Genomic DNA, 27,166 nt, shown 5'->3' on the forward strand with positions numbered 1-27,166 from the left:
CCAGGAGGAGACATGCAAATCGCTGAGCTGGCTTGAAACAACACAAGAAATAAGTGCTTTAAGAAGTCTAGATTTTTTTTCCTTTTCATGTTTACATATTCAGGAATCATTTCCTGGGCACTTTGAGGGGAAAAAAAAAAAAAGACTCGTACGGCGTAGTTTTTTACTTTTTTTTAGTAGTGTATACTTATTGACCTCATTGTTAATGCACAAAAGAGAATAAGGAACTACTTTAAATATTTTATTGTTACACTGTTAATAGAACTTACCATAAATACTGTACATCTGGAAAGTATTCACAGCGCTTCACTTTTTCCACTTTTTCTTGTGTTACAGCCTTATTTTAAATTGAATACATTCATTGTTGTTCTCAGATTCTATAGACAATACCCCTGAAAGACCATTTTAAAAGTTGTTTTTTAAAATTACAAACATAAAAAATTACATGTACATAAGTATTCACAACCTTTTCTCAAGGCTTTGTAGATCAGGGGTCTTAAACTCAATTTACCTGGAGGCCACTGGATGCAGAGTCTGGGTGAGGCCGGGCCGCAAGAAAAGATTTCTTTAAAAAAAAGTTTGCATACTCCTCAGCATGCGTAGTTGTATAATGACGTTTTAAATTGTATTCCTTTTGCACGGCAACTTTCTCTGTGCAAATAAGACATGTCGAGGGTGCCCCTGTGCTCAACAAAAAAATATTGCATCGCTCACTTTTCCTGGAATTGTCTTTGCTCATCACTAACCTTCCTCTTCACTGCAGGCTTTGAAAAAAGACATGTTTGGGGTAGTGGAATATACAGTGGGGCAAAAAAGAGTTTAGTCAGCCACCGATTGTGCAAGTTCTCCCACTTAAAATGATGACAGAGGTCTGTAATTTTCAGCATAGGTACACTTCAACTGTGAGAAACAGAATGTGAAAAAAAAAATCCAGGGAATTCACATTGTAGGAATTTTAAATAATTTATTAGTAAATTATGGTGAAAAATAAGTATTTGGTCAACTATTCAAAGCTCTCAATGATGGAAGGAGGTTTTGGCTCAAAATCTCAAGATACGTGGCCCCATTCATTCTTTCCTTAACACGGATCAATCGTCCTGTCCCCTTAGCAGAAAAACAGTCCATAAGCATGATGTTTCCACCCCCATGCTTCACAGTAGGTGTGGTGTTCTTGGGATGCAACTCAGTATTCTTCTTCCTCCAAACACGACGAGTTGAGTTTATACCAAAAAGTTCTATTTTGGTTTCATCTGACCACATGACATTCTTCCAATCCTCTGCTGTATCATCCATGTATCCATTTTGGTATAAACTCAACTCTTCGTGTTTGGAGGAAGAAGAATACTGACTTGCATCCCAAGAACACCATCCCTACTGTGAAGCATGGGGGTGGAAACATCATGCTTTGGGGCTCTTTTTCTGCTAAGGGGACAGGACATTTGATCCGTGTTAAGGAAAGAATGAATGGGGCCATGTATCGTGAGATTTTGAGCCAAAACCTCCTTCCATCAGTGAGAGCTTTGAATGGTTGACCAAATACTTATTTTCCACCATAATTTACAAATAAATTAATTAAAATTCCTACAATGTGAATTCCTGGATTTTTTTTTCACATTCTGTCTCACAGTTGAATTGTACCTATGATGAAAATTACAGACCTCTGTCATCATTTTAAGTGGGAAAACTTGCACAATCGGTGGCTGACTAAATACTTTTTTGCCCCTCGGTATTTGTATTTTGCCGATGCACGGAGAATAATGTTATTTCCGCAATGTGAGTTGTTCCGCGAAAAAAAAGTCATGGCGTCATATAGAAATATATGTAGTGTTCATCGTGTGAGGCAATGCAACTTAAACAATAAAAAAAAACTAACGGTTTGAATTGGTCCAGGTTATCGGGCTGTTATTACTGACGGACCGTTGTCACAGTGTGACTGAAGCCAGGCACGTAAGAAAACCCTCGTCTCCATGGCAACGTTTCTGTTGCTTTCACTCTTTTGCCGCTTACCCACTAACGCAGGGGTAGGCAACCCAGAACGTTGAAAGAGCCATTTTGGACCCAAATGACACAACGCTGTCAAGCGTCATTCATATAAAACTTGCGGGCCGCACTAACATTAAACTTTCATATTAAGGTGGGGGCCCGCAAAATGTCTCCCGGGCGCAATTGGTCCACGGGCAGCGTGTCTGAGACCCCTGTTTTAAACTCATGTTTTTCTTGGACTTAGACTTAGACTTAGACTTAGGCAAATTTTAATGATCCAAAAGGGAAATTGTTCCACACAGTAGCTCAGTTACAATGATGGAAAGTGTAAGGATGGAAAGGACAATGCAGGTATAAATATACAACTTTTCCACTAATGCAGGGGTATTTTGAAGCCAAATAACAAAAATAGTCTCTGTCTGGAGCCAACGGGAGGCCGGGAGGGCTCGCCGTGGAGTATACAGTTACGGTAGCACAATTAGCCCCGAACAAGGCTAACATCACGACTAATGAGTTACACGTCCGATTCGCCCAGCGACTCACTGTCGGAGTATCAGCGCTGGGGTCCAGTGCACCACAGTTTCGTATTGTTGCTCGGTCCTTCGGCGAAGTGCTTAGGAAGCTACCGGACCGCTCGTGTCCCCAGCCCGGACTGTTTACAGCGGCACCGGGGGAGCGAGCGAGTGAGAGACACACACACACAGTGACAGAGACAGAGAGAGAGAGCGCAAGCAGGCGGGCGAGCAAGGGAAGAAGAGCGTGTGCGGGTCTAGTGGATGAAGTGACGTCAATGTTCGGCCCTCAAGAGCCATATACCACACCATGGTTGGTAGATTCCTTCAGCTCTGCACACAACGCTGTCAAGCGCCATTCATATAAAACTTGCGGTCCGCACTAACAGTAAACTTTCATATTAAGGTGGGGGCCGCAAAATAACGTCTCGCGGGCCGCAATTGGCCCGCGGGCCGTGTGTCTGAGACCCCTGTTGTAGATGTACCTCTGGCAGAACTTACAGTCTCAGTCTTTTTGAATACAATGCCACAAGCTTGGTACACCTGTCTTTGGGCAGTTTGGCCCATTCCTCTTTGCAGCACCTCTCAAACTCCATCAGGTTGGATGGGAAGCATTGGTTTTCATCCAGGATGTCTCTGTACATTGCTGCATTCATGTTTTCCTCTATCCTGACTAGGGTTGCAAAGGGGCGGAAAGTTTCTGGTAAATTTACGGAAATTTACCATGGGAAGTTTGAAAATATTGACAATTTTTTGATTGTTAAAAGCTGTACACCATCCATGAGAATATAGGGGAATTAATGGGGAGTTACAATAATTATATATTATTGGGCACTTGTCTATATGCTGCTGCATCTTTGACATTTTTGACATAGCTCTTTGCACAGTATTTGCAAATGTACACCGCCTTTCCGCCAACATCGGTTGGGGTGAAATGTCCACACATCAGATGGTGTACGTGGCATTATACAGTTTGTATTTACAGTTGGAGTAGTTTTTAAAAATATTTTACTGAGGGACAAATAAATAGAAATAGGCTAGATGAATAAATGAACACTCAATCAGCATGCTAAATCAAACTATAACCTACATTCGTGTATGAAAACAGAATGGCTAGCAGAACAGAAAGCAGAGGAAACTACACGTTTTGATTTAGTATTAGCTAGTTGAACTTAACAGATCACAAAAAAAGTAAATTCCAATCCATGTTGTTAGCATAAATTAATGGGATTTAACATAGAGAAAATTAGCATCACGGTTTACGGACAAATATTTTCGGTTCATTGAGACTGTGGTGGTACATAAACCTACTAGCTGGAGATATTGGCCCCTAAATCATTTAACAAGTACAGGAACAGCTGGGAAGTCTGCTGGACTAGCTTACAGTCATACAGTAACAAGCAATTACACCTCTATTACACTTAAATACCATTGATCAAATATATATACCCAAGTAATATCATCAAAACTTACCTGACTGGATGAAGTCCTTGGGCTCAAATACTAGTGTGGCCTCAATAGCCCTGCTGTTGTGTGTAGCATGCTGGGAATTATCTGTGCATGTGATGGAAGAATGCACTGCAAAGGGTTGAAATTCTACTGAATTTGTATTAAATCAAATTGTTTTAGCTATTAATCATACTGCAAGATCTAGCACAGTGGTTCTTAACCTGGGTTCGATCGAACCCTAGGGGTTTGGTGAGTCGGATTCAGGGGTTCGGCGGACCCTCCGCCGTGGAGGTCAAGACACACCGACTCATCGTGTAAATAAAAACCTCTCCCTATCAGCATATTATGGATACCCCCAAACAATGTTCCCTCTAATGTTCCATCTGATTTACAGGTGTGTAATTAGTTGTGAGTTCATGCACTGTGTTGGTTTTGATCTTTGAACAAGGTGATGTTCATGCACGGTTCATTTTGTGCACCAGAAAAAAAATATATATAACTTTGTCTTGAATTTGAAAAAAATATATAATAAAATTCACTAAAGAAGGGTTCTCTGAATGCGCATATGAAACTGGTTGGGTTCGGTACCTTTAACAAGGTTAAGAACCACTGATCTAGCATGTTGCATTCAATGTTTAATCCCATTAATTTCCCGTTAATTCCCATATATTCCCATTAATTCCCATGGAAAGTTTCCAATTTTGAATATTCCCGGAATTTTGCAACCCTAATCCTGACTTTTCTCCCAATTGCTGCCGCTGAAAAAGATCTCCACAGCATGATGCTGCCAGCACCATGCTTCACTTTAGGGATGGTATTGGCCTGGTTAACTCCAAACACGGTGCCTGAAATTCACACCAAAGAGTTAAATCTTTGTGTCGTCAGACCAGAGAAGTTTGTTTCACATGGTATGAGAGTCTTTCAGGTGCATGCTGGCAAACCTTTCACTAAGAAATGGCTTCCGTCTGGCCACTATACCATACAGGCCTGATTGGTGGATTGCTGCAGAGATGGTTGTCCTTCTGGAAGGTTCTCTTCTCTCTACAGAGGAATGCTGCAGCTCTGACAGACTGAACACCAAGTTCTTAGGTAACCTCCTGACTAAAATAAGATGATTGCAACAATGTTAAGAGAGATCCTGGATGAACACCAGTGCTTCTCATCCAACCCGATGGAGCTTGAGAGGTGCAGCAAAGAGGGATGAGCCAAACTGCCCTAAAAAAGGTGTGCCAAGCTTGTGGCATCGTATTCAACAAGACTTGAGGCTGGAATTTCTGCCAAAGGTGCATTAACAAAGTATTGAGCAAAAGCTGTCAATACTTATGTACATGTAAAAAAAATATATATATATATATATATATATATATATATATATATATATATATAATTTAATACATTTGAAGAAGAAGAAAAACATTTTCACATTGTCATTATAGAATATTGTGTGTAGAACTGAGATCAAAAATGAAATTCTTCTCTTTTGGAGTAAGGCTGTGACATTAACACATTTGGAAAAAATAAAGCACTGAATATATATATAATTTAATACATTTGAAGAAGAAGAAAAACATTTTCACATTGTCATTATAGAATATTGTGTGTAGAACTGAGATCAGAAATGAAATTATTCTCTTTTGGAGTAAGGCTGTGACATTAACACATTTGGAAAAAATAAAGCACTGAATACTTTCCGGGTGCACTGTATATTGAAAAATTACATGTGATCACTATTGGGATTGGCTGATTTCACTCAGAGAAGATTGAAATTGTTAGCTTAAAACCCTGATCGGAACACTTGCACGTACTTGTCATTTATCTCAATAGTAGGAACATGTGCCATTTTTCTATCTTTATTTAACAGATCCCTATGCACGCTGGTATGTAAATGGACCTATTGCCCTCCAGAGGGATGGGATGTGAGTTTTTGGACTTCAATAGGTCTAAAGGATCTTACTGAAAACAACTTTTCAAAAATAGGTATGTTTGAGAAAGTATTAAAAGTGCTATGGTAAGACGATGGTTTGTTGATGTTCAATTTTTTTTGTCATCCAGGCAGTGAGACGTGTTCTCCAGGGAGCCCACTTGGGGATGGCCTGACCCAAAAGGCAGCTGCAGATTTGGGTTTAGATCCAGGAATTGCAGTCGGGGCTTCACTCATCGATGCTCATGCTGGAGGCCTGGGTATGTCATACAGAATTTATCATGTATTTGTATCATTTGCAGTAGAATATTACACAAACTGTATGAGTTTACAGATGGGGTATCAATAAGAAATGATGATGTTGCTGGCAGCAGATACTGTATGGTCTCTCTGCTTCGAGAGTCAGACCAACCCGGCCATCTGGATTTTGTCTGTGTTATATTACCGATATTACTTAACTGCATCTGACCTGCAGCAACCTTAGATCACCTTGCATTGTTGTATCACAAGTTAAAACCACGGTGGCTGACAGGGGAACATGCTGTGTAGTCCAAAACACATGGAAACCGCCAAAACACATGCAATACGGGGAAAACACAACAGAAGTACAATGGAACCTATATAAAGGGCCAAATGGGGGGAAACAATTAATAAATAAGACAAACAATTACGTAAATGGATCATTAATTAATGAAAATTGGAATTAAACACACATATTTTATTAAATGTGTCCTTCATTTATCTAATTATGAAATTATAGTTTATCATTTAATTATTGATTATATTTTTCATTAATAAATAATTATTTTATGATTTAATTTAAGTATAGATAAAACATTTTCAAGATTTAAGTATGTCCTTATGTAATGGCATATTTAAGTGTTTTTTTTTTTTTAGATGTATTTATTTAATTAGTCCCATTTGGCCGTCCATAGTTTGCATGCTACTAACAGCAGGGTTCTGCGGGGCATTAAAAGTCATTAATGCGATTTAAAATGTAATGCAAATGTAGGACTTGGCTGAGAGTAAATATATCAACTGATGAGTGAAAATTAATTTAAGAACGTTGCTATCATCGATTAATAGCTACGTCTGTCTGTGTGTTTCTTTTAGTCATCTTTGGCTTTAAAACAGTATACAAGAGATCTTTTAAGGTCCGAAAGCGTGAAAAGCGCTGCTTCAATAGTGAACATTGGACTGGACTGAGAAATGAAACGGCTCTGGGGGCCAAAACTTTGCCATTCTTTTGTTACTGTAGGCGTTTAGTCCTTAACTCTGGCACAGTGTCATGTTAATGAGGAAGTTGAGTTTGTTTCATAAACGACTGATTTATTTCAGTCTCCAGTTCAATACACATGAGCTAACTTGGCTAACATTATCAACTCTCGTGAAGCAGACACTTCACCTGACCTATGGTGGCCTACGGTGGTCAAACAAGGCAATTCTTCCAACAATTTATTCAATATGTTTAATTTACTTAGTTTATTTTGAATGCATCTTGTATATATATTTCATAACATGTACATTTCTAAAATGTTTAAATCAATCATCCTTTTCCGAACACGTGCATCATTAGCATTCCTAGTATGATGTTCATTTAATATTTCATAAAACATTTTAACAATTTTTTTAATCGTATCCTGATTAAAAACATACCCCCCAGTTTGTGGCTATTAAAAGTCAAATTTTCAGTAGATATGCATTCTTACAGGATGTTTTATATAGATACATTTTTTTTTTTTAATGACTTCATGGTACGAAAATGGTTGGATGGATGGATGGTATGTTATATCCATCCATCCATTTTCTACCGCTTGTCCCTTTTGGGGTCGCGGGGGGAGCTGGAGCCTATCTCAGCTGCACTCTGGCGGAAAGCGGGGTAGGTATATTAGATTGCTCAACTAATTCAGAATTAGAGGGCTTCGGGCAGTTCCCCTTAAATCATTTTGATTGAAGCTATAGCGTGATGATTGACAGGCGGAACCTTTTAATTGGCTATTGTCTACAGCCGTTGGATGAAGTCAGAACACCAGATGCTATTACAGAAAATTAAATCATTAGAAATAAGTTCTCAGATGAAACAGTCTTGTGAGCCAATCAACTAGATAGGAACAGTTAGTGTTAACTTTTCAAGATTCCCATTGTCAAATGCTTGCTATTGTGTGTATACCACACTGTACTTGCCAACCTTGAGACCTTCGAATTCCGGAGATGGGGGAGGGGTCTGGTGGTAGCGGGAGTGTATATTGTAGCGTCCCGGAAGAGTTAGTGCTGCAAGGGATTCTGGGTATTTGTTTTGTTGTGTTACGGTGCAGATGTCTCCCGAAATGTTTGTCATTCTTGTTTAGTGTGGGTTCACAGTGTGGCACACATTTGTAACAGTGTTAAAGTTGTTTATACGGCCACCCTCAGTGTGACCTGTATGGCTGTTGATCAAGTATGCCTTGCGTCCACTCATGTGAGTGTGTTAAAGCCGCATATATTATGTGACTGTGCGAACACGCTATTTGTATGGAGGAAAACCAGACGTGGCGACAGGTTGTAGAGGACGCTAAAGGCAGTAAAAGGCACACCCCCTATTTTGTTGTTTGGGTGGAAATCGGGAGAAATTCGGGAGAATGGTTGCTCCACGAGATTTTCGGGAGGGGCAATGAAAACCGGGAGTCTCCTGGAAAAATCAGGAGGGTTGGCAAGTATGGTGTATACAGACATTTGCAAGCTTTTGTCTACATATAATAACCATATGGGGTCTGACATGGGCATAACATTTTAAGTGGCATTAAAAAGCATTAGATTTGCTGGTACATGAGCCTCCCGGGAAGACAAGAAGAAAGTTGACCGAGTGAAATGGTACATTTTCTGTATTTAATAACATTATATGGCTATCGAGTGTTTCGAACGTTGCTTTGCGTTTTTTTTTTTTAGTGTTGTGTTTTGTGAAGTTGGATGCGTTTTAGCTGTTTGCGTGTGTTTTGGACTTTGCTGCGCATTTTTTAAAATACCTTGAATAACACTTACACACATTGACACGCACACCCTTGTTTTTAACGCAAACCAGTTTGACAAACATGAATAATAGATAATGTATTAGAATTATATAGCGCTTTTCTAGACACTCAAAGTGCTTTACAGACTGAACTGAGAACCCATCATACACTCTGTATTCACACTTGATGGTGGTAAGCAAAATTTGTAGCAAAGCTGCCCTTTGGTAGACTGACTAGGAACCCCTCAAATTGCTGAATGGGAACTCTGCCACCTGACCCACGCCTTCCTTGTTATATAAGCATTATTCAAGCAGTTGTCACTGGTTAAATCCATGTGAAACTCTTTGCTAATTGTCCCAGAGTGGGCATATACTAAATGGTAAATGGGTTATATATATATATACTTGTATAGCGCTTTTCTACCTTCAAGGTACTTAAAGCGCTTTGACACTATTTCCACATTCACACACTGATGGCGGGAGCTGCCATGCAAGGCCCTAACCATGACCCATCAGGAGCAAGGGTGAAGTGTCTTGCTCAAGGACACAACGGACGTGACGAGGTTGGTAGAAGGTGGGGATCGAGCCAGGAACCCTCAGGTTGCTTGCACGGCCACTCTCCCAACCGCGCCACACCGTCCCCTATACTAGAGATTGTACACACGTTAATGCCAATCGAATTACTAGCTGTGTCTCCAGGTGTCATAGGAGCAGATGTAAAAGGCTTCCAGCTGCCGTGCGAAGGCCAGCCAATTACCTCACGCATGGCTATGATCTGCGGGACGTCATCTTGTCACATGGCGGCAAGTCTGCTTTTACACCGTTTTTTATTTGCATGAATATTACTCATTGTAAAACGTTGTGATTTGTTATGACCAGATCAGTGAACAGCCGCTTTTTGTGCCAGGAGTTTGGGGTCCCTGTCTGTCTGCCATGGTACCACACTTGTGGCTTAACGAGGGAGGACAGAGCGCCACCGGACGTCTGGTCAGTGTGTTGTACTCGTAATACGTCTGAATGTAGTTAACACAAACACTACTCAAGGTTCCGAGTAGAGCTAAGAATAATTAAATCTATACTACTACTCTTTAGCATAACCAAGTTTAATTTATTCATACATAATTATCCTGTCACATGTGTTTAAGTCAGGGGTGTCCAAACGTTTTGACTTAGGGACTGCATCGGGCTAAAAAAAATTTGTCCAGGGGCCAAAAACCAACTGCATGTAAAATAACCAACATGTATGTACTGTATATGTGTATTTTTAAAAATATATATATGTGTGTGTGTGTACGTACGTGTGCGTATGTATTATATCAGGAGTCTCAAATTCAATTTACCTGGGGGCCACTGGATACAGGGTCTAGGTGAGGCTGGGACGCAAGAAAATTTCTTAAAATGTTTTTTGCATTCTCCTCAGCATGTCTAATTGTACAAATCCCGTTTCCATATGAGTTGGGAAATTGTGTTAGATGTAAATATAAACGGAATACAATGATTTGCAAATCCTTTTCAACCCATATTCAATTGAATGCACAACAAAGACAAGATATTTGATGTTCAAACTCATAAACTTTTTTTGCAAATAATAATTTAGAATTTCAAGGCTGCAACACGTGCCAAAGTAATTTGTAAAGGGCATGTTCACCACCGTGTTTCATCACATTTTCTTTTAACAACACTCAATAAACGTTTGGGAATTGAGGAAACTAATTGTTGAAGCTTTGAAAGTGGAATTCTTTCCCATTCTTGTGTTATGTAGAGCTTTAGTCGTTCAACAGGGTCTCCGCTGTCGTATTTTACGCTTCATAATGCGCCACACATTTTCGATGGCAGACATGTCTGGACTGCAGGTGGGCCAGGAAAGTACCCGCACTCTTTTACTATGAAGCCACACTGTTGTAACACGTGGCTTGGCATTGTTTTGCTGAAATAAGCAGGGGCGTCCATGATAACGTTGCTTGGATGACAACATATGTTGCTCCAAAACCTGTATGGACCATTCAGCATTAATGGTGCCTTCATAGATGTGTAAGTTACCCATGCCTTGGGCACTAATACACCCCCATACCATCACAGATGCTGGCTTTTGAACTTTGCGCCTATAACAATCCGGATGGTCATTTTCCTCTTTGTTCCGGGGGACACCACATCCACAGTTTCCAAATATAATTTGAAATGTGGACTCGTCAGACCACAGAACACTTTACCACTTTGCATTAGTCCATCTTAGATTAGCTCAGGCCCAGCGAAGCCTGCAGCATTCCTGGGTGTTTTCCCTTTGCATAGTAGAGTTTTAACTTGCACTTACAGATGTAGCGACCAACTGTAGTTACTGACAGTGGTTTTATGAAGTGTTCCTGAGCCCATGTGGTGATATCCTTTGCACACTGATGTTGTTTTTTTATGCAGAACCACCTGAGGGCTCAAAGGTCCGTAATATCATCGCTTACATGCAGTGATTTCTCCAGATTCTCTGAATCTTTTGAGGATTTTACGGACCGTAGATGGTAAAATCCCTAAATTCCTTGCAAAATAGCTCATTGAGAAATGTTGTTCTAAAACTGTTCGACAATTTGCTTACAAATTAGTGACCCTCGCCCCATCCTGGTTTGTGACTTACTTAGCATTTCATGGAAGCTGCTTTTATACCCAATCATGGCACCCACCTGTTCCCAATTAGCCTGCACACCTGTGGGATGTTCCAAATAAGTGTTTGATGAGCATTCCTCAACTTTATCAGTATTTATTGCCACCTTTCCCAACTTCTTTGTCACGTGTTGCTGGCATCAATTTCTAAAGTTAATGATTATTTGCAAAAAGAAAATGTTTATTCAGTTTTGACTTCAAATATCTTGTCTTTGTAGCATATTCAATTGAATATGGGTTGAAAAGGATTTGCAAATCATTGTATTCCGTTTATATTTAAATCTAACACAATTTCCCAACTCATAAGGAAACGGGGTTTGTATAATGACGTTTCAAATTGTATTCCTTGTGCACCGCAACTCTCTCTGTGCAAATAAGACACGTTGGGGTGCCCCTGTGCTAAACAAAGAAATATTGCATCTCCCACTTTTCTTGGAATTGTCTTTGCTCAACAAACCTTTCTCTTCACTGAAAAAAGACATGTTTGGGGTTGTGGAATATATTTGTATTTAGCCGTTGCATGGAGAATGTTATTTCCGCAATGTGTATCGATCCGCTTTTCCTCCCTACAGCAACAAGGCGGTCGGCGGATTATAGCTGGAAAGTACCGGGATAGCGAGCGCAAAAAGGTGACGGCCCCCGCAGTGTTATCCGACGTCATATAGAAATATATATAGTGTCCATCGTGAGAGGCGATGCAAATTAAACAATAAAAAAAACAAATAACGGTTTGAATTGGTCCAGGTTATCGGGGACTGTTATTACTGACGGACAGGTTTCGCGGTGTGACTGCAGCCAGGCACGTAAGAAAACCCTCGTCTCCATGGAAACGTTTCTGTCGCTTTCACTCATTTGCCGCTTTTCTACTAACGCAGGGGTAGACAACCCAGAATGTTGAAAGAGCCATTTTGGACCCAAATAACACAATGCTGTCAAGCGCCATTCATATAAAACTTGCGGGCCGCCTGAACAATAGACTTTCATATTAAGGTGGGGGCCGCAAAATAACATCTCGCAGGCCGCGTGTCTGAGACCCCTGATTTATATGGATATATATTTATATGTATATATTTATAGAAATGTATATGTATAATATGATATTGTGTGTGTGTGTGTGTGTTATATTAATATAATGGATATATAATTAATATAATTGGATATTTAGAGTATGTGAAAGTTTGACTCCTATCTTGGTGGTAGCGGGGGTGTATATTGTTGCGTCCCGGAAGAGTTAGTGCTGCAAGGGATTCTGGGTATTTGCTCTGTTGTGTTTATGTTGTGTTACGGTGCGGATGTTCTCCCTAAATCTATTGTCATTCTTGTTTGATTTGGGTTCACAGTGTGGCGCACATTTGTAACAGTCTTATAGTTGTTTATAAGGCCAGCCTCAGTGTGACCTGTATGTAGGGCTGGGCGATATTGGCTTTTATGAATATCGCGGTATTTTTATGCCATCTCGCGATATACGATATATATCTCAATATTTTTCCTTAGCCCTGAAAGAACACTTGATGCATATAATAACAGCAGTATGATGATTCTATATGTCTACATTAAAACATTCTTCTTCATACTGCAATAATATATGCTACTTTTAAACTTTCATGCAGAGAGGGAAATCACAACTAAGTCAATTTACCAAAACTGTATTTATTAGATACTCTTCATTCTCTCGCGGGGGACTTTTTAAATGAAAGAACAAATCAGTAGTGTTGCTACCTTTTGTAGCAACACTTCTGGTGCACACTTTGCATATTGCTGTTGTCTGCTGAATATCTTCCCGCTTGAAGCCAAACCACCGCCAGATGATGGACCCCCTGCTGTTTTTTGGGGCATTAATTGTTCTTCCTCCATTTGTGATCAGTTTCGCACCTTCTCTCTCTTGTAATGCCACTCGCACCGCTGCGCTTGCACGACCTGCCTCAGCAAACGTTAGCTTATGGTGCTATCTCTCTGCTCGGCGAGAGCGAATAACGTGACGTATGTAAAAAGGTGGGCTTGTTTTACGTTTCTGTGAGAAGGAGAGACGAGAAGGAGTGAGAAACGCCTGTAGTATAATGCCCGCAGCTAAAAGCAACTGTGTGAGAACATATACTTGAATATTACAATATAGTAATTTTCTACATCGCACAGAGGCAAACCCGCGATATATCGTTTATATCGATATATCGCCCAGCCTTACCTGTATGGCTGTTGCCTCGCACCCACTCATGTGTGACTGTAAAAGCCGCATATATTATGTGACTTGGCCGACACGCTGTTTGTACGTAGAAAAATCAGACATGACGTCAAGTCATAGAGGACGTTAATGGCAGTGTCTTTAAGGCACGCCTCCAATATTGATGTCCGGGTGGAAGTCGGAAGAAATTTGGAAGAATGGTTGTCCCTGGAGTTTTTTGGGAGGGTCACTGAAATTCGGGAGTCTCCCGGAAAAATCAGGAGGGTTGGCAAGTATGGTGTTGTGATTGAACATATTTTTTTATAATATCGACAAAGTTCAGCGCGCAGATTGTGTTATTTATGACCGTTTGTTAGATTTTTGTGATGGTGTGTTTTGTTTAGTTTTTTCGCCATGACTAAGAAAAGTTGTTTGGATTGGGTCATAAGTAAATGCTGTGCTTTTTTCATTTCAATGCACAATCCAGCATCATTGACCTGATTTACTCACGTTGTCCACAAAATAATGGCCAATTCTCAACAATCAGATTGTTAGATATTTGAAATTAATTTGAAAACAGCCCGTGGGCCAGATTCCATTTTAAACTCATGATGTCTCGCGGGCCAAACTGGAGTCGACAGCTTGCTGCAAATGGCCCGCGGGCCGAAGTTCGGACACCCCTGACTTAATATATCTTTGCTAACTTGAAGGTGTGTTTGTTAAACATAAAATAAACACTGGACCCTTTTACACATCTCTATGTGGTCATATGATCCTTGCTGTGTCGTTCTCTTCCCCCCTCAGATTGACCACATGGTGACGGGCCACGCTGCCTACACGCAGCTCCAAAAAAAGGCACAGCAGAGGTTTGCTGATGATGATTCATTTAGTTTCTGGCTCTCCAAAAACATTAGCGCACAGCTGCCACCCTCCGTCATATGACACGTAATAATGTTCAGTAAGCTTTCGGAAGATTATCGGCTTTAGTAGGATCGATTGTTGTGTGTGACTCACAAGCTTGTCAGTATGGAAAAGTAGGAATTGGAATAAATACAATTGAAGTCTAATTAATGACAACTACAATAAATATAAAAACATCTGAATTTGAATGGTTTAAATCAAGACGTGCACTCCAGTCCCATAGGTGGCGGTAGTGTGTATTACAATACAGCAACCAGCTGTTTTCTTATCTTCAACAATTCTGATGTATCACAGCATATCATAGCAATAGCTGTTTAATACTTTGTTGACATTAAAAAGAAGGAATGCATGTAGGGTCATTCCACCGAGTCAGTGTCATTTTCTTATTGTAAGTCTAAAAATAAACCTAAATATAGTTTTGTATTACTTTAAAACTGAAAATAGGTATATTGAACTACTCAGTCCCATCTCCGGCAACATTATTTAATTTTGTACAAAGTTCTTAAGCCGAATATGACTCACTAGAGTAACAGGCCTGAAAGTAACAGGACTGAGTCTTAGTATAAAATTAGCAAGTACGGTACATGCAATTAGGCCTGGGCTGATACATACATTGTCCCACAAATTATTGCCAATAAACTATATTGTTGTCAGTATTATTTAGATACCATGTCAAATGTAATTATAATATGTAATACTAATAATGCAAGTAATCTTTAAAACGCAATACATTTTTATTTCTCATTCGTATTTTTTGTTCGTATTTTTTTTTACCATTGTAAGTGGAAGCTCGAGAACTTTGAATGATCTTTGATCATTTTAATAATCTCCGAGGGGAAATTAAGTTTAACAAACGTGAAAATAAAATTAACTTACTTGTTGTTGGCAAAAACTGCATCTCAATTACTAATTAATGAGCAGTTTTGTACCAGTTAGAAAAACAGTCATGTAGTTAGTTTTGCTGTCTTGTTTTGTGACCATCACTTTCAAACAAAATTGGCCCTTTCCACATTGTTGATGGGTTTATCTTTCACGTACGTACGGTTTGAAGTTAAAATATTCCCACATCAGACGTTTGTCTTTGCAATCATCTTTTTTTCCCTCTTAATTTTCGTGACATTGCGGTGCTTTTTAGTAGCTTGTCGAGACTTGTGAGGCTCTGTTCATGCATTCTGTGTGTGTGAGCTAGCGGTCAGGTCTCCACCCACCAGGACAAAAACTGTGGATAAATGACAATAGGGTTCACACTGTTCATTTAATCCAATTTATTTAATAAACTTGCTCAGGTGCTGAGAATGATGCACATAGTGAACCCTCTTGCACCCTTTTTGAAAGCTAGAAACAAAGAAAATAAACAAAATAGGACGTGGCAATATATGGATGTTGGCATAGTTATCTGGTTCATTTTAATTTATCATCGGTATTCAAACAGCATGTTTACATTCACTACACACATTACAATGGTTAAACAAAAATATATATTTTAATATTTAACACATAGCAACAAAAAATAATTTTGGTACCATGACTGCGTGGAGACTCCCTGACTTCTTTTACACAAATTACATAGAACTTCCTTTTTTTGTCAACCTGTGTTGTGAATGTGTATTTTTTTTCCTTTCTGTAGATGTCCTGCTGGAGGCGACAGTATGTACAGCTACCTGAACAGCCACCTTAGTGGATTGGCTTCTTCTTCAGCTGTTGACCTGCTGGGCTCCAGTCTTCACGTGTGGCCTGACTTTCATGGGAACAGGTCTCCCCTGGCTGACCCCACCTTGAAAGGCATGGTGAGTTCAGGCTAAAATGTAGTCTTACACTACTGTACTATTTTACGGTATAGAACAAGGGTCGCCAACACTGTAGAGCAGGGGTGTCCAAACAACATAACAAATGTAGCATATTTACAAAACCCAAAAGCAGTGAAGTTGGCAAATTGTGTAATCCGTAAATAAAAACGGAATACAATGATTTGCAAATTATTTTCATCTCATTCAGTTGAATGGACTGCAAAGACAAGATATTTAATGTTCGAACTGAGAAATGTAATTTTTTTTTTTTGCAAATAATCATTAACTTAGAATTTAATGGCAGCAGCACATTGCAAAATAGTTGTCAATGAGGCATTTTTACCACTGTGTTACATGGCTTGTCCTTTGAACAACACTTAGTAAACGTTTGGGAATTGAGGAGACCAATTTATGAAGCTTGGAATTATTTCCCATGCTTACTTGATGTACAGCTTAAATTGTTCAACAGTCCGGGGTCTCTGTTGTGGTATTTTTTTAAGCTTCATAATGTGCCACACATTTTCAATGGGAGACACGTCTGGACTACATGCAGGCCAGTCTAGTGTCTGCACTCTTTTTCTACGAAGCCACGCTGCTGTAACACATGGCTTGGCATTGTCCTGCTGAAATAAGCGGGGGTGTCCATGATAATGTTGCTTTGATGGCATCATATGTTGCTCCAAACTTGTATGTACCTTTCAGCATTAATGGTGCCTTTACAGATGTGTAAGTTACCCATACCTTGGGCACTAATAAACCCCCATACCATCACAGATGCATACTGTATGTATATATATATATATATATATATATATATATATATATATATATATGTATATATGTATATGTATATACATATATATATATGCAATTAGGCCTGGGCTGATACATCTATATATATATATATATAGATGTATATGTGAATATATGTATGTATGTATGTATATATATATATGTGTATATATATGTGTGTATATATATATATATGTATCTGTATGTATGTATATATATGTATGTATATATATATACGTGTGTGTATATATATATGTATATATTATATGCACGCACGCACAGACACACACATTTATATATATAAATATATATATAGGGCAGCAGGATAGGTGTGTGTGTGTGTATATATATATATATGTGTGTATATATATATATATATAAATATGTATGTGTATGTTTATATGTATATATGTGTGTGTGTGTATATATATACTGTATATACATCCATTTTCTACCGCTTGTCCCTTTTGGGGTCACGGGTGGCGCTGGTGCCTATCTCAGTTACAATTGGGCAGACCACTAAGTCACCACCTCATCACAGGGCCAACACAGAAAAACAGACAACATTCACACTCACATTCACACTCTAGGGCCAATTTAGTGTTGCCAATCAACCTATCCCCAGGTGCATGTCTTTGGAGGTGGGAGGAAGCCGGAGTACCCGGAGGGAACCCACGCAGTCTATATACATTCCTCGGCTGTCCACGTGATAATATCACGTTATCGATGGGAAAATGCATTTTCAGACAATATGATTTGCCTGAGCGGCAAGGAGACCCCGAGAGTGACAAACGGTAGAAAATGGCGACTTGTCTAGCTGAGATAGGCTCTAGCACCCCCCGCGACCCCGAAAAGGGCAAGCGGTAGGAAATGGATGGATGGAGAGTTAATAAATTAATAATGAAAAAAATATATATATTTTTTTGGACTGACTGAGGTATTTTAAATTATTATCTTGCAGGTTGTTGGACTTTCTCTGTCTCAAAGTCTGGATGACTTGGCATTGCTCTACTTGTGCACCATACAAGCCTTGGCGGTGAGTCTCTTCTCCTTTCTGTTTGAGGGAAAGAAGGCAGGGTAGCATTTGCTTTCTCGTAAATCGCCAGTTGTCCTTTTCTGCTTTCAGCTCGGCACACGTCATATACTGGAGGCCATGACAGAAGCAGGACATGATATCAAAACCATCTTCCTATGTGGAGGCCTGGGCAAAAACGCCCTGTTTGTGCAGGTTCATGCCAATGCTACAGGTACAAAGTATAGAAACAAAGAACTGTGGCATGAATCAGTCAATACTTTGCGGGATTTTTTGTGATTGTTGCGCCTAAAAGGCCTGAATTTTCAGCAGCTCTTTCAGAAGGTTGCGGCAATAATTGTGACCTTTTGAGGCTTTGTTTGTTTTCCAAAATCATTGAATTAACCTGCGATTTTATGAATTTCATATAATTTTTTAATTGTTTCTTGTAACATTAATCTTAAAAAAAATCACAGGATTTCAACAATATTTGATAAACAAATACTTTGATGTTTTACTCGTTTTATACCGCACAGACTTAAAAGTAGACAGTAGACGGCAGTAAATGCACATACTCAGAGCTCATTGTCTATTTTTTGTACGGTTTTGATTCATTAGGAAACTAAAACAGTGGAACTTTCATTTACGTAACCCGCTAAATGCAAACTTTAATGTTGGAACTATTAGATTAAGCAAAATATACAGTACAGGCCAAAAGTTTGGACACACCTTTTCATTCATAATACAACTAATGGTCCCAACTCCATTGATAAAGCAAGAGATTCCACTAATCAACCCTGGTAAGGCACACCAGTGAAGTGAAAATCCTTTTCAGGTGACTACCTCTTGAAGCTCATCGAGAGAATGCTAAGAGTGTGCAAAGCAGTAATCAGAGCAAAGGGTGGCTATTTTGAAGAAACTAGTATATAAAACATGTTTTCAGTTATTCTCCACGTGTTCATGCATAGTTTTAATGTCTTCAGTGACAATCTACAATGTAAATATTAAAGAAAACGCATTGAATGAGGAAACGGTGTGTCCAAACTTTTGGCCTGTGCTGTACCTTCAGGCGCCTGCAGGCAAGAAAGCAGGGCACATTTTGAATAACCTAGAATATAAAACATGTTTTTGGTTATTCTACACATCTGTTCATTCATAGTTTTGATGCCTTCAGTGACAATCTGCAATGTAAATAGTCATGAAAATAAAGAAAACGTATTGAATGAGGAGTAGGTGTGTCCAAACTTTTGGCCTGTACTGTACCTTCAGGGGCCTGCAGGCAAGAAAGTAGGGCAAAACATTGAAAAGCCCTTTGACAAGCTTTGTCCACTTTGCTAAAGTCCCCAAAACACCAGTGTGGGAAAAAAAGGAGGGAACCGCTGTGTAGTTAACAAAAAAGACTACTCGAGAGGAGTACATTAATGGCACTCACAAGCATGACCACAGCACAATAAGTAACCACATCAAGATTTAATTGTGATAAAGCCAGTCTTTTTTGGGAAAATATGCGAGAACAGCATTATATCAGAGCAGAGGAGAAGACACAATCTCTTCCCTCGTTCAAGAGCGGCCTCTCACACTTTTAAAGCACAAACACGCTGATACATATGGTTCCTCTCTGCCGCGCCCTGTTCTTTTTCCTTCCCTTTGCCCGCTGATTTCTTGACAATTCTCTGCCGTTGTTAATATGTGTGCATTTTACATTTTTAAATGTTTATTATTTTAGCAATACTGTTGTTGAAGTTAAGGATTTTTGTGATTTTGTTTGTGAGATGGCACCATAGTTACTTCTTGTAACAGCTTATTGTTGTTTTTTCGACATTTTAATTACACAGAATGTTGATCATTCAACCCCTTATGTGTGTTTGATAAACAGTATAGCACCTAATTATTTGTTCAAAGTATACAAGCCCTAATTAAAATAAAGACTTTTATAGCGGCTGAAGCCTATTATTCATATTTACGTTGTTTCTTATGGGTAACTTTGCTTCCCTATACAAACTTTTCTATTGACGATACATATTCAACAACCAATTAAATTTTTAAATCGAGGTTCCACTGTAATAGTAACTAGAACATGCAATTTCGATAGAAAAGCCAAAGGTGAGCTAAAATGCTTACAGTTAGCACGCTATATCCAGATAGCGTCAAGTAACAAAATACATGATTAACATATCCGTAAAAATATTTTAAAAAGGTAAAAAAGCTAACATTAGTATGTGTCAAATACCAAAATATGACAATGGTTCTTCCTGCTAATTAGCTGAAAGAGCTAGCGTTTTTTGTTGGTAAATGTTTGAAAATTATCACTATCGCTGTCATGTAAATGCTTCCAAATAATTGACTTATACTGGATGATTAAAGCTGAAATAAATATATGTTAACTTGGCAGCACATACTATAATACCCAGTTAGCTTAACGCTAGAGACAGGAACCGAAAGTCGGTCTGAGCTACATAGAAGATGACAATTGTACCGTTTGGGCATAAAGAGTTACATGCATCAAACATGATGTGCATGTTTAAGCACCTTTCAGATACAAATTACATTAGCGAAACTGACGCTGATTAGCCAAAAGGAGCCGGGAAGTTGCGGTCATCGGCCAATGTTGCGAGGTTGCGCATAATTTGCAAGGATTTGTTGTATTTGCTATAATTTCCGTAATCGCGACGTCGCAAATTCCTGGAGGAATTGATAGATACTCCTTTGAAAATCATTTTCTAGGGTTGCCTCTTGTGTTGCCCGACCAGACGGAGGCGGTGTTGGTGGGAGCAGCCGTCCTGGGAGCATGTGCATCTGGGGACTATGGCACTATACAGGTAAAACACACTGTGATTACCACAAGACTTTGATAGATACTGAAATATCTATCAGAAAAGCTCCCTTGTACAATTGGAGGAGTTTGTATTTCAATAGAAAATGAGGAAAATCCCAACTAATGCAAATATACAATACCAGTCAAAGCAATATACTGTGCTTAGAAAGAGAAGGTGCCTTAACTTTTGACTGCTGCCTACTGTTTTGGAGTACAATATTACAATTTGAAGGGTTTATCTGTTACTAAAGTACAAGCTTCTGTTTGCACTGATTCAGTGTATATTTGCAATATGTGCTATTCAATCCACTTTTGTACAGTGCAGTATTATTCTCACCGACACTTACAGTTGTGATCAAAATTATTCAACCCCCACACAATTTTGGTCTTTTAGCAAGTTGGACATTTATTTCGTATTTTGTTTATAGTCATATCGAATAAAGATGTGTCAAATAGACAAATGCAACTTAAATTGTGACACTGTATTTTACAAAATACCAAAAAAGGACATTTTTCTTAATATCTCATTGACAAAATTAATCAACCCCCTAGTTACATGCATCTTTAGTACTTAGTAGAACACCCTTTGGCAGTAATTACATCCTTCAAACGTGATACATAACCAGACACAAGCTTCTTGCAACCATCTACAGGTATTTTAGCCCATGCTTCATGGGCAAAGGCCTCCAGTTCATTCATATTCTTGGGCTTGCGTGCTGCAACTGCCTTCTTCAAGTCCCACCACAGGTTTTCTATAGGATTTAGGTCTGGCGACTGTGAAGGCCACTCCAGAGTCTTCCATCCAGCTCTTCAGAGTCTTCCATCCAGCCCTTCTTCTGCAACCACTCTGATGTTAATTTGGAGGTATGCTTGGGATCGTTGTCCTGTTGGAAGGTCCAACGTCTCCCAAGCCTCAACTTCGTCACTGACTTCATGACATTTGCAGCTAATATATCCTGGTAGGAAATAGAATTCATAATGCCTTGAACGCGCTGGAGATTCCCGGTACCTGAGGCAGATAAACAGCCCCAGAGCATGATTGACCCCCCACCATGCTTAACAGTAGGAAAGGTGTTCTTCTCTTTGTAAACTTAATTTTTTCTCCTCCAGACATAATGTTGATTCATAGGCCTAAAGAGTTACAATTTTGTCTCGTCACTCCATAGAACAGTTTCCCAAAACTTTTGGGGTTTGTCCAGATGATTTTTGGCATACTGGAGTCTATTTTCTTGTGCCTGGTAGTCAGAAGTGGGGTGTGCCTGGGAGTTCTGGCATGGAGGCCTTCATCTCATAGTGCGCGCCTTATTGTCTGGGATGAAACCTGCTTTCCCCCTCCTGCAATGTCCTGTTGTAGTTCCTCAGCTGTTACCCGGGGGTTTTTCACCACTGTACGCTTCAAGTACCGGACAGCAGTTGCACACAGCATCCTCTTTCTACCATGCCCAGGTAGTGTTTCCACTGTGCCTTTAGCTTTAAACTGGCGAATTATGCTCCCAACTGTGTCTCTTGGAATGTGTAATGTCTTTGCTATTTTCTTATATCCATATCCTTTCTTATGAAGAGAAATTACCTCCTCTCTTGACTTCTTTGACCACTCCCTGGACGTCACCATGTTGCAAATACACCATTGACCATCTACAAGAAGCTGAGCATCACAGTCTTTTTCAATCAGTTTAGTTGTTGCTCGTTATGGTTCTAATCACATCCACAGGTGTTTTCAACACCTGATTGAAAAGACCTTATTCAAATTCTGTTCTTAAGAGTTATGATCTTCAAAGGGTTGAATCATTTTGTCAATGAGATATTAAGAGAAATGACACTGTTTGGTATGTTACAAAATATAATGTTGTAATTCAAGTTGCATTTGTCTATTTAATGCATCTTTATTTGTTATGACTATAAACAAAATACGGAATAAATGTCCAACTTGCTAAAACACCAAAATTGTGTGGGGGTTGAATAATTTTGCTCACAACTGTAGGTGCTACTGTTTTGCTCATGTATCTCATTAAATAAGCTTCAACTAAATAAACTTAAAGGGGAACTGCACTTTTTGGGGTATTTTGCTCATCGTTCACAATCCTTATGTAAGACAAGAACAAAAGTTTTTCTTTATTTTATATGCATTGTAACTTGTGAATAAACTTTAGCAGAAGTCAGCTAACAATGGGGCCAATGAGATAAAGTGCTCAAAAAACATCCAAATCCCCCCATGAACATTTTATAATCATGAGTAAGCATGTATGTAATGTAGTAACAAGCACATTCATAATAACATGTAAGCACACAGCGGTGTATTAATTTCACAGACGCATCATAACTAAGAGCCATGCAAGACTACGTTGGTCCATCCATCCATCCATTTTCTACCGCTTATTCCCTTTTTGGGGTCGCGGGGGGCGCTGGCGCCTATCTCAGCTACAATTGGGTGGAAGGCGGGGTACACCCTGGACAAGTCGCCACCTCATCGCAGGGCCAACACAGATAGACAGACAACATTCACACTCACATTCACACACTAAGGCCAATTTAGTGTTGCCAATCAACCTATCCCCTGGTGCATGTCTTTGGTACTACATTGGTACAAATGATAATCGGGAAAAATGATATACAAGTTTTAGAAGTGGTGTGCTAAACAGATCCAGCTTTAGTGAAACACTAAGCATCTTGTAGAAGTATTGCAAAGTTCCAAACTAGTAATACAAACTATGAATATAATATAATTACTTACTGTACAATGTCTGCTCTCATTGGGATGCCGACATTGTACTGTTTACATGAAGAATTAATCATAATTCACTTGGAGTTTGAAAAAAAGTAGTTCCATGGCGCTTATAATAACAATAGTGCTATTACTTTGTTAATATTGGGCTCACAGGATGTAAATGAAGTAATATTGGCTGTTTTTGGATGGTTAGTTTAAGAGGGCTTTGTGGGCGCAATATTGTACTCCCATTAGCTGCATTGTTAGCCACCTCGTACTTGCCATATTCAACGACATAGAATGCAAATTAAAAAAAACAAAAAAACATATTTGTTCTTGTCTTACATAGGGATTGTGAATAATGGGTAAAATTCTTTAAAAAAAATAAAATTTGAAGGTCCCTTTTAAATATTAAAATATAACATACCGACATCCACTTTACTACAACTGTAGTCCATCCATCCATTTCCTACCGCTTGTCCCTCTCGGGGTCGCGGAGGGTGCTGGAGCCTATCCCAGCTGCACCCTGGACAAGTCAACACAAATATTCCTCCCACCCCCAAACGCATGTATCTGGGGATAGGTTGATTGGCAACACTAAATTGGCCCTAGTGTGTGAATGTCGTCTAATAAACATATTTATATATCACTGTCTATGTCCATTAAAATACACCTAACAATCTAATCTGTCTGATAAAAGTCATCGTTTTTTGATAGATCAAAATGAATTGGAAATGTCAAAGGTTTACAGCACAAGTGTCAAACTCAAGGCCCGGGGGGCAGATCTGGCCACCACGTCGATTTGTGTGGCCCCCAAAGGGTGAACATAATGTGTTTAATAAAGTACCTTATCTTTTCTTAATAAATGTATTACAAACATAAATGTACTGTGTGAAATTACATATATTTACACATCAATCATCTCTAATAATAAAACAAAATACTATATCATACACTTCAAAACAATGTTTTTGATCAAATAAAGATAAATAGCTATATATCTGCTTGACTTATGATTTCAATACTACATTGTTCATGCAAACATTTTACAGTAACATTTTTTTACAGAAAAATCCACTCTCATACCGTTATTCAATATGGAGCAATAATACACTATAAAAACACAACAACCGTAGATTTTAAAGTATAAAAAACTAGCATTAATGTTTCCGTCAAAAGTAGTGGTAATTTTTTTTCCATTCCATTTAATTTAATTCCATTTATTTTTATATACTGTAAAAAAATTAAAAAAGCAAATATTACGGTAAAATTGTGGCGACTGAGCTGCCAGTTTTTAACAGTACAATCTAAAGATATTGTTTTGCACAGTGTACATAAAAAAGACATAGTAATCAAATATATAGAAAATTATAAACATGTTTTATACATACTGTGTACTCCTCACTGTTAGAAGCGATGAAAACGAGTTTGACACGCCTGGTTTACTGTGTGCTTGCGTACCTAATGTTATAGCCATGGAAATCATTGGAGTACTGACTCACTGATTCCCTCTATTGGGTGCAATACACACAACAAAAGATAATACACAACATTGCAGCGCTTCCACAGATGAGAGTCAGACTTGTGTATTTAAGACTCGCGCTGCTGAATAATCTTTTTCCGGGTCAAGTGATCTCTGGGCGGCAGATCTAATAACAGCAGAGAATGGTGATCCTTTAAGCCAGATCCACTAAAAATAAGGCAATATTTTCAGGGCTGGGCCGCACCTGTCAATCCCTGCTTCCAAATGGCGAGTGTAGTCGACAGTTGTTGTGTCTGATCTGCCGAGCTCACCGTAGTGAGTAGGCTTTCTAAAGTAGGCTTTAGAAAGCAGAGAGGCCGCGCACTGCATAAGTCATTAGCTGAGCGGCGATAAAACCCAATTCAACCAAGCTAATTCAACCCAATTCCTTCCTCCAACTAGGTCAAGCAAGCGCACAACATGTTTGATTTACACTTCTTTTGCATTCCTTTAGGATGCAATGTCCAAAATGGCTAAGGTGGGAAAGGTCGTCGAGCCTGATCACAACCTTCAGAGGTATTTCATCCTTATTTCCTAAATATTGTCAAGATACAAACATGTCCAATAAGTGATTTTACAGTACTTTGATTGTATTTCATTATTAGCTGTCAGTAATCAAATACTATGGAATACCGCAGTGGTTCTCAACCTTTTTTCAGTGATGTACCCCGTGTGAACATTTTTTTAATTCAAGTAGCCCCTAATCAGAGCTAAGCCTTTTTGGTTAAAGGAAAAAGATATAAAGAAGTAAAATACAGCACTATGTCATCAGTTTCTGATTTATTAAATTGTATAACAGTGCAAAATATTGCTCATTTGTAGTGGTCTTTCTTGAACTATTTGGGAAAAAAAGATAAAGAAATAAAAACAAACAAGTGATTCAATTATACATAAAGATTTCTACACATAGAAGTAATCATCAACTTAAAGTGCCCTCTTTGGGGATTGTAATAGAGATCCATCTGGATTCATGAACTTAATTCTAAACATTTCTTCACAAAAAAAGAAATCTTTAGCATCAATATTTATGGAACATGTCCACAAAAAAATCTAGCTGTCAACACTGAATATTGCACTGTTGCATTTCTTGTCACAGTTTATGAACTTACATTCATATTTTGTTGAAGTATTATTCAATAAATATATTTATAAAGGATTTTTGAATTGTTGCTATTTTTAGAAGAAAAAAAAATTAATTTCACGTACCCCTTGGCATACCTTCAAGTACCCCCAGGGGTACGCGTACCTCTATTTGAGAACCACTGGAATACTGCACTTAAATGTAATAACATGCAACCTCTTTTGCAGCTTTTACCAAAGAAAGTACAAAGTGTTTCGGCGCCTCGTGGACCACCAGAGAGAATACCAGACCCTCATGAACACTTTTGAATCTGACTGTCCTTCACTGTGACAACAGCGATATACCTCAGGTTTTGTACGACCCGCCGTCTGAGTTGTCATACACATTAACAATCTCATCAAGTGCCTTAAAGAATCCCTCTTCTACAATCGCCATCTTCGCCTTTCATTGAGGTAAAAGTGATTTAAATTGTCATTTATATGTACTTAACACTGTTTTATGCATGGAAAACTGTAATTATTCTCTATAAACTATATTTTGTGTTAATAGTTTGCGGTGTTAACTGGATTTATATTACATCTCTATAAACTGTATTTAGTGTGAATAGTTTTGTGTTAATAGTTAACTGGATTTACATTACATAAGTGATTTGGTTTTTGTATGCTTCGGTCTATGTCTGATAGAGATGCGCGGTTTGCGGTAAATCCGCGGAGTCCGCGGATAAACCTCGGGTCGGGCGGTTGACATGACGAAAATATAGATTTTAATTTGATTCTGGCGGGTGGCGGTTGAACCATCTGGAAATATTTGATATACATGGTTCTGGGATCGGTATTATTTGCCATTCAAAGAGCCATTTAAGACCCGTGTCATA

General features: G+C 38.9%; 1 protein-coding gene across 5 annotated transcripts in view; it reads left to right on the forward strand.

Moving 5' to 3' along the window:
• fggy (FGGY carbohydrate kinase domain containing) overlaps positions 1-26,896 on the forward strand; it is a 45,040-nt gene extending 18,144 nt beyond the window's left edge. For 4 of the 5 annotated variants that reach the window (XM_061890346.1, XM_061890345.1, XM_061890347.1 and 1 more), the window contains exons 6-16: positions 5,806-5,921; positions 5,997-6,125; positions 9,551-9,654; positions 9,731-9,838; positions 14,463-14,524; positions 16,207-16,366; positions 18,120-18,194; positions 18,285-18,405; positions 20,895-20,989; positions 25,666-25,727; positions 26,520-26,896. In XM_061890346.1, the coding sequence (XP_061746330.1) occupies positions 5,806-5,921; positions 5,997-6,125; positions 9,551-9,654; positions 9,731-9,838; positions 14,463-14,524; positions 16,207-16,366; positions 18,120-18,194; positions 18,285-18,405; positions 20,895-20,989; positions 25,666-25,727; positions 26,520-26,622 (1,135 nt within the window). In that variant the 3' untranslated portion in view covers positions 26,623-26,896. Of the gene's footprint in view, positions 1-5,213; positions 5,228-5,805; positions 5,922-5,996; positions 6,126-9,550; positions 9,655-9,730; positions 9,839-14,462; positions 14,525-16,206; positions 16,367-18,119; positions 18,195-18,284; positions 18,406-20,894; positions 20,990-25,665; positions 25,728-26,519 lie in introns of those variants that run through there. The other variant, XM_061890349.1, reaches the window with a different exon arrangement.
• Positions 26,897-27,166: the final 270 nt, after the last annotated feature.

Source organism: Nerophis ophidion, linkage group LG28 (genome assembly GCF_033978795.1).
Source record: "Nerophis ophidion isolate RoL-2023_Sa linkage group LG28, RoL_Noph_v1.0, whole genome shotgun sequence".
In the NCBI taxonomy this organism is placed as follows: Eukaryota; Metazoa; Chordata; class Actinopteri; order Syngnathiformes; family Syngnathidae; genus Nerophis; species Nerophis ophidion.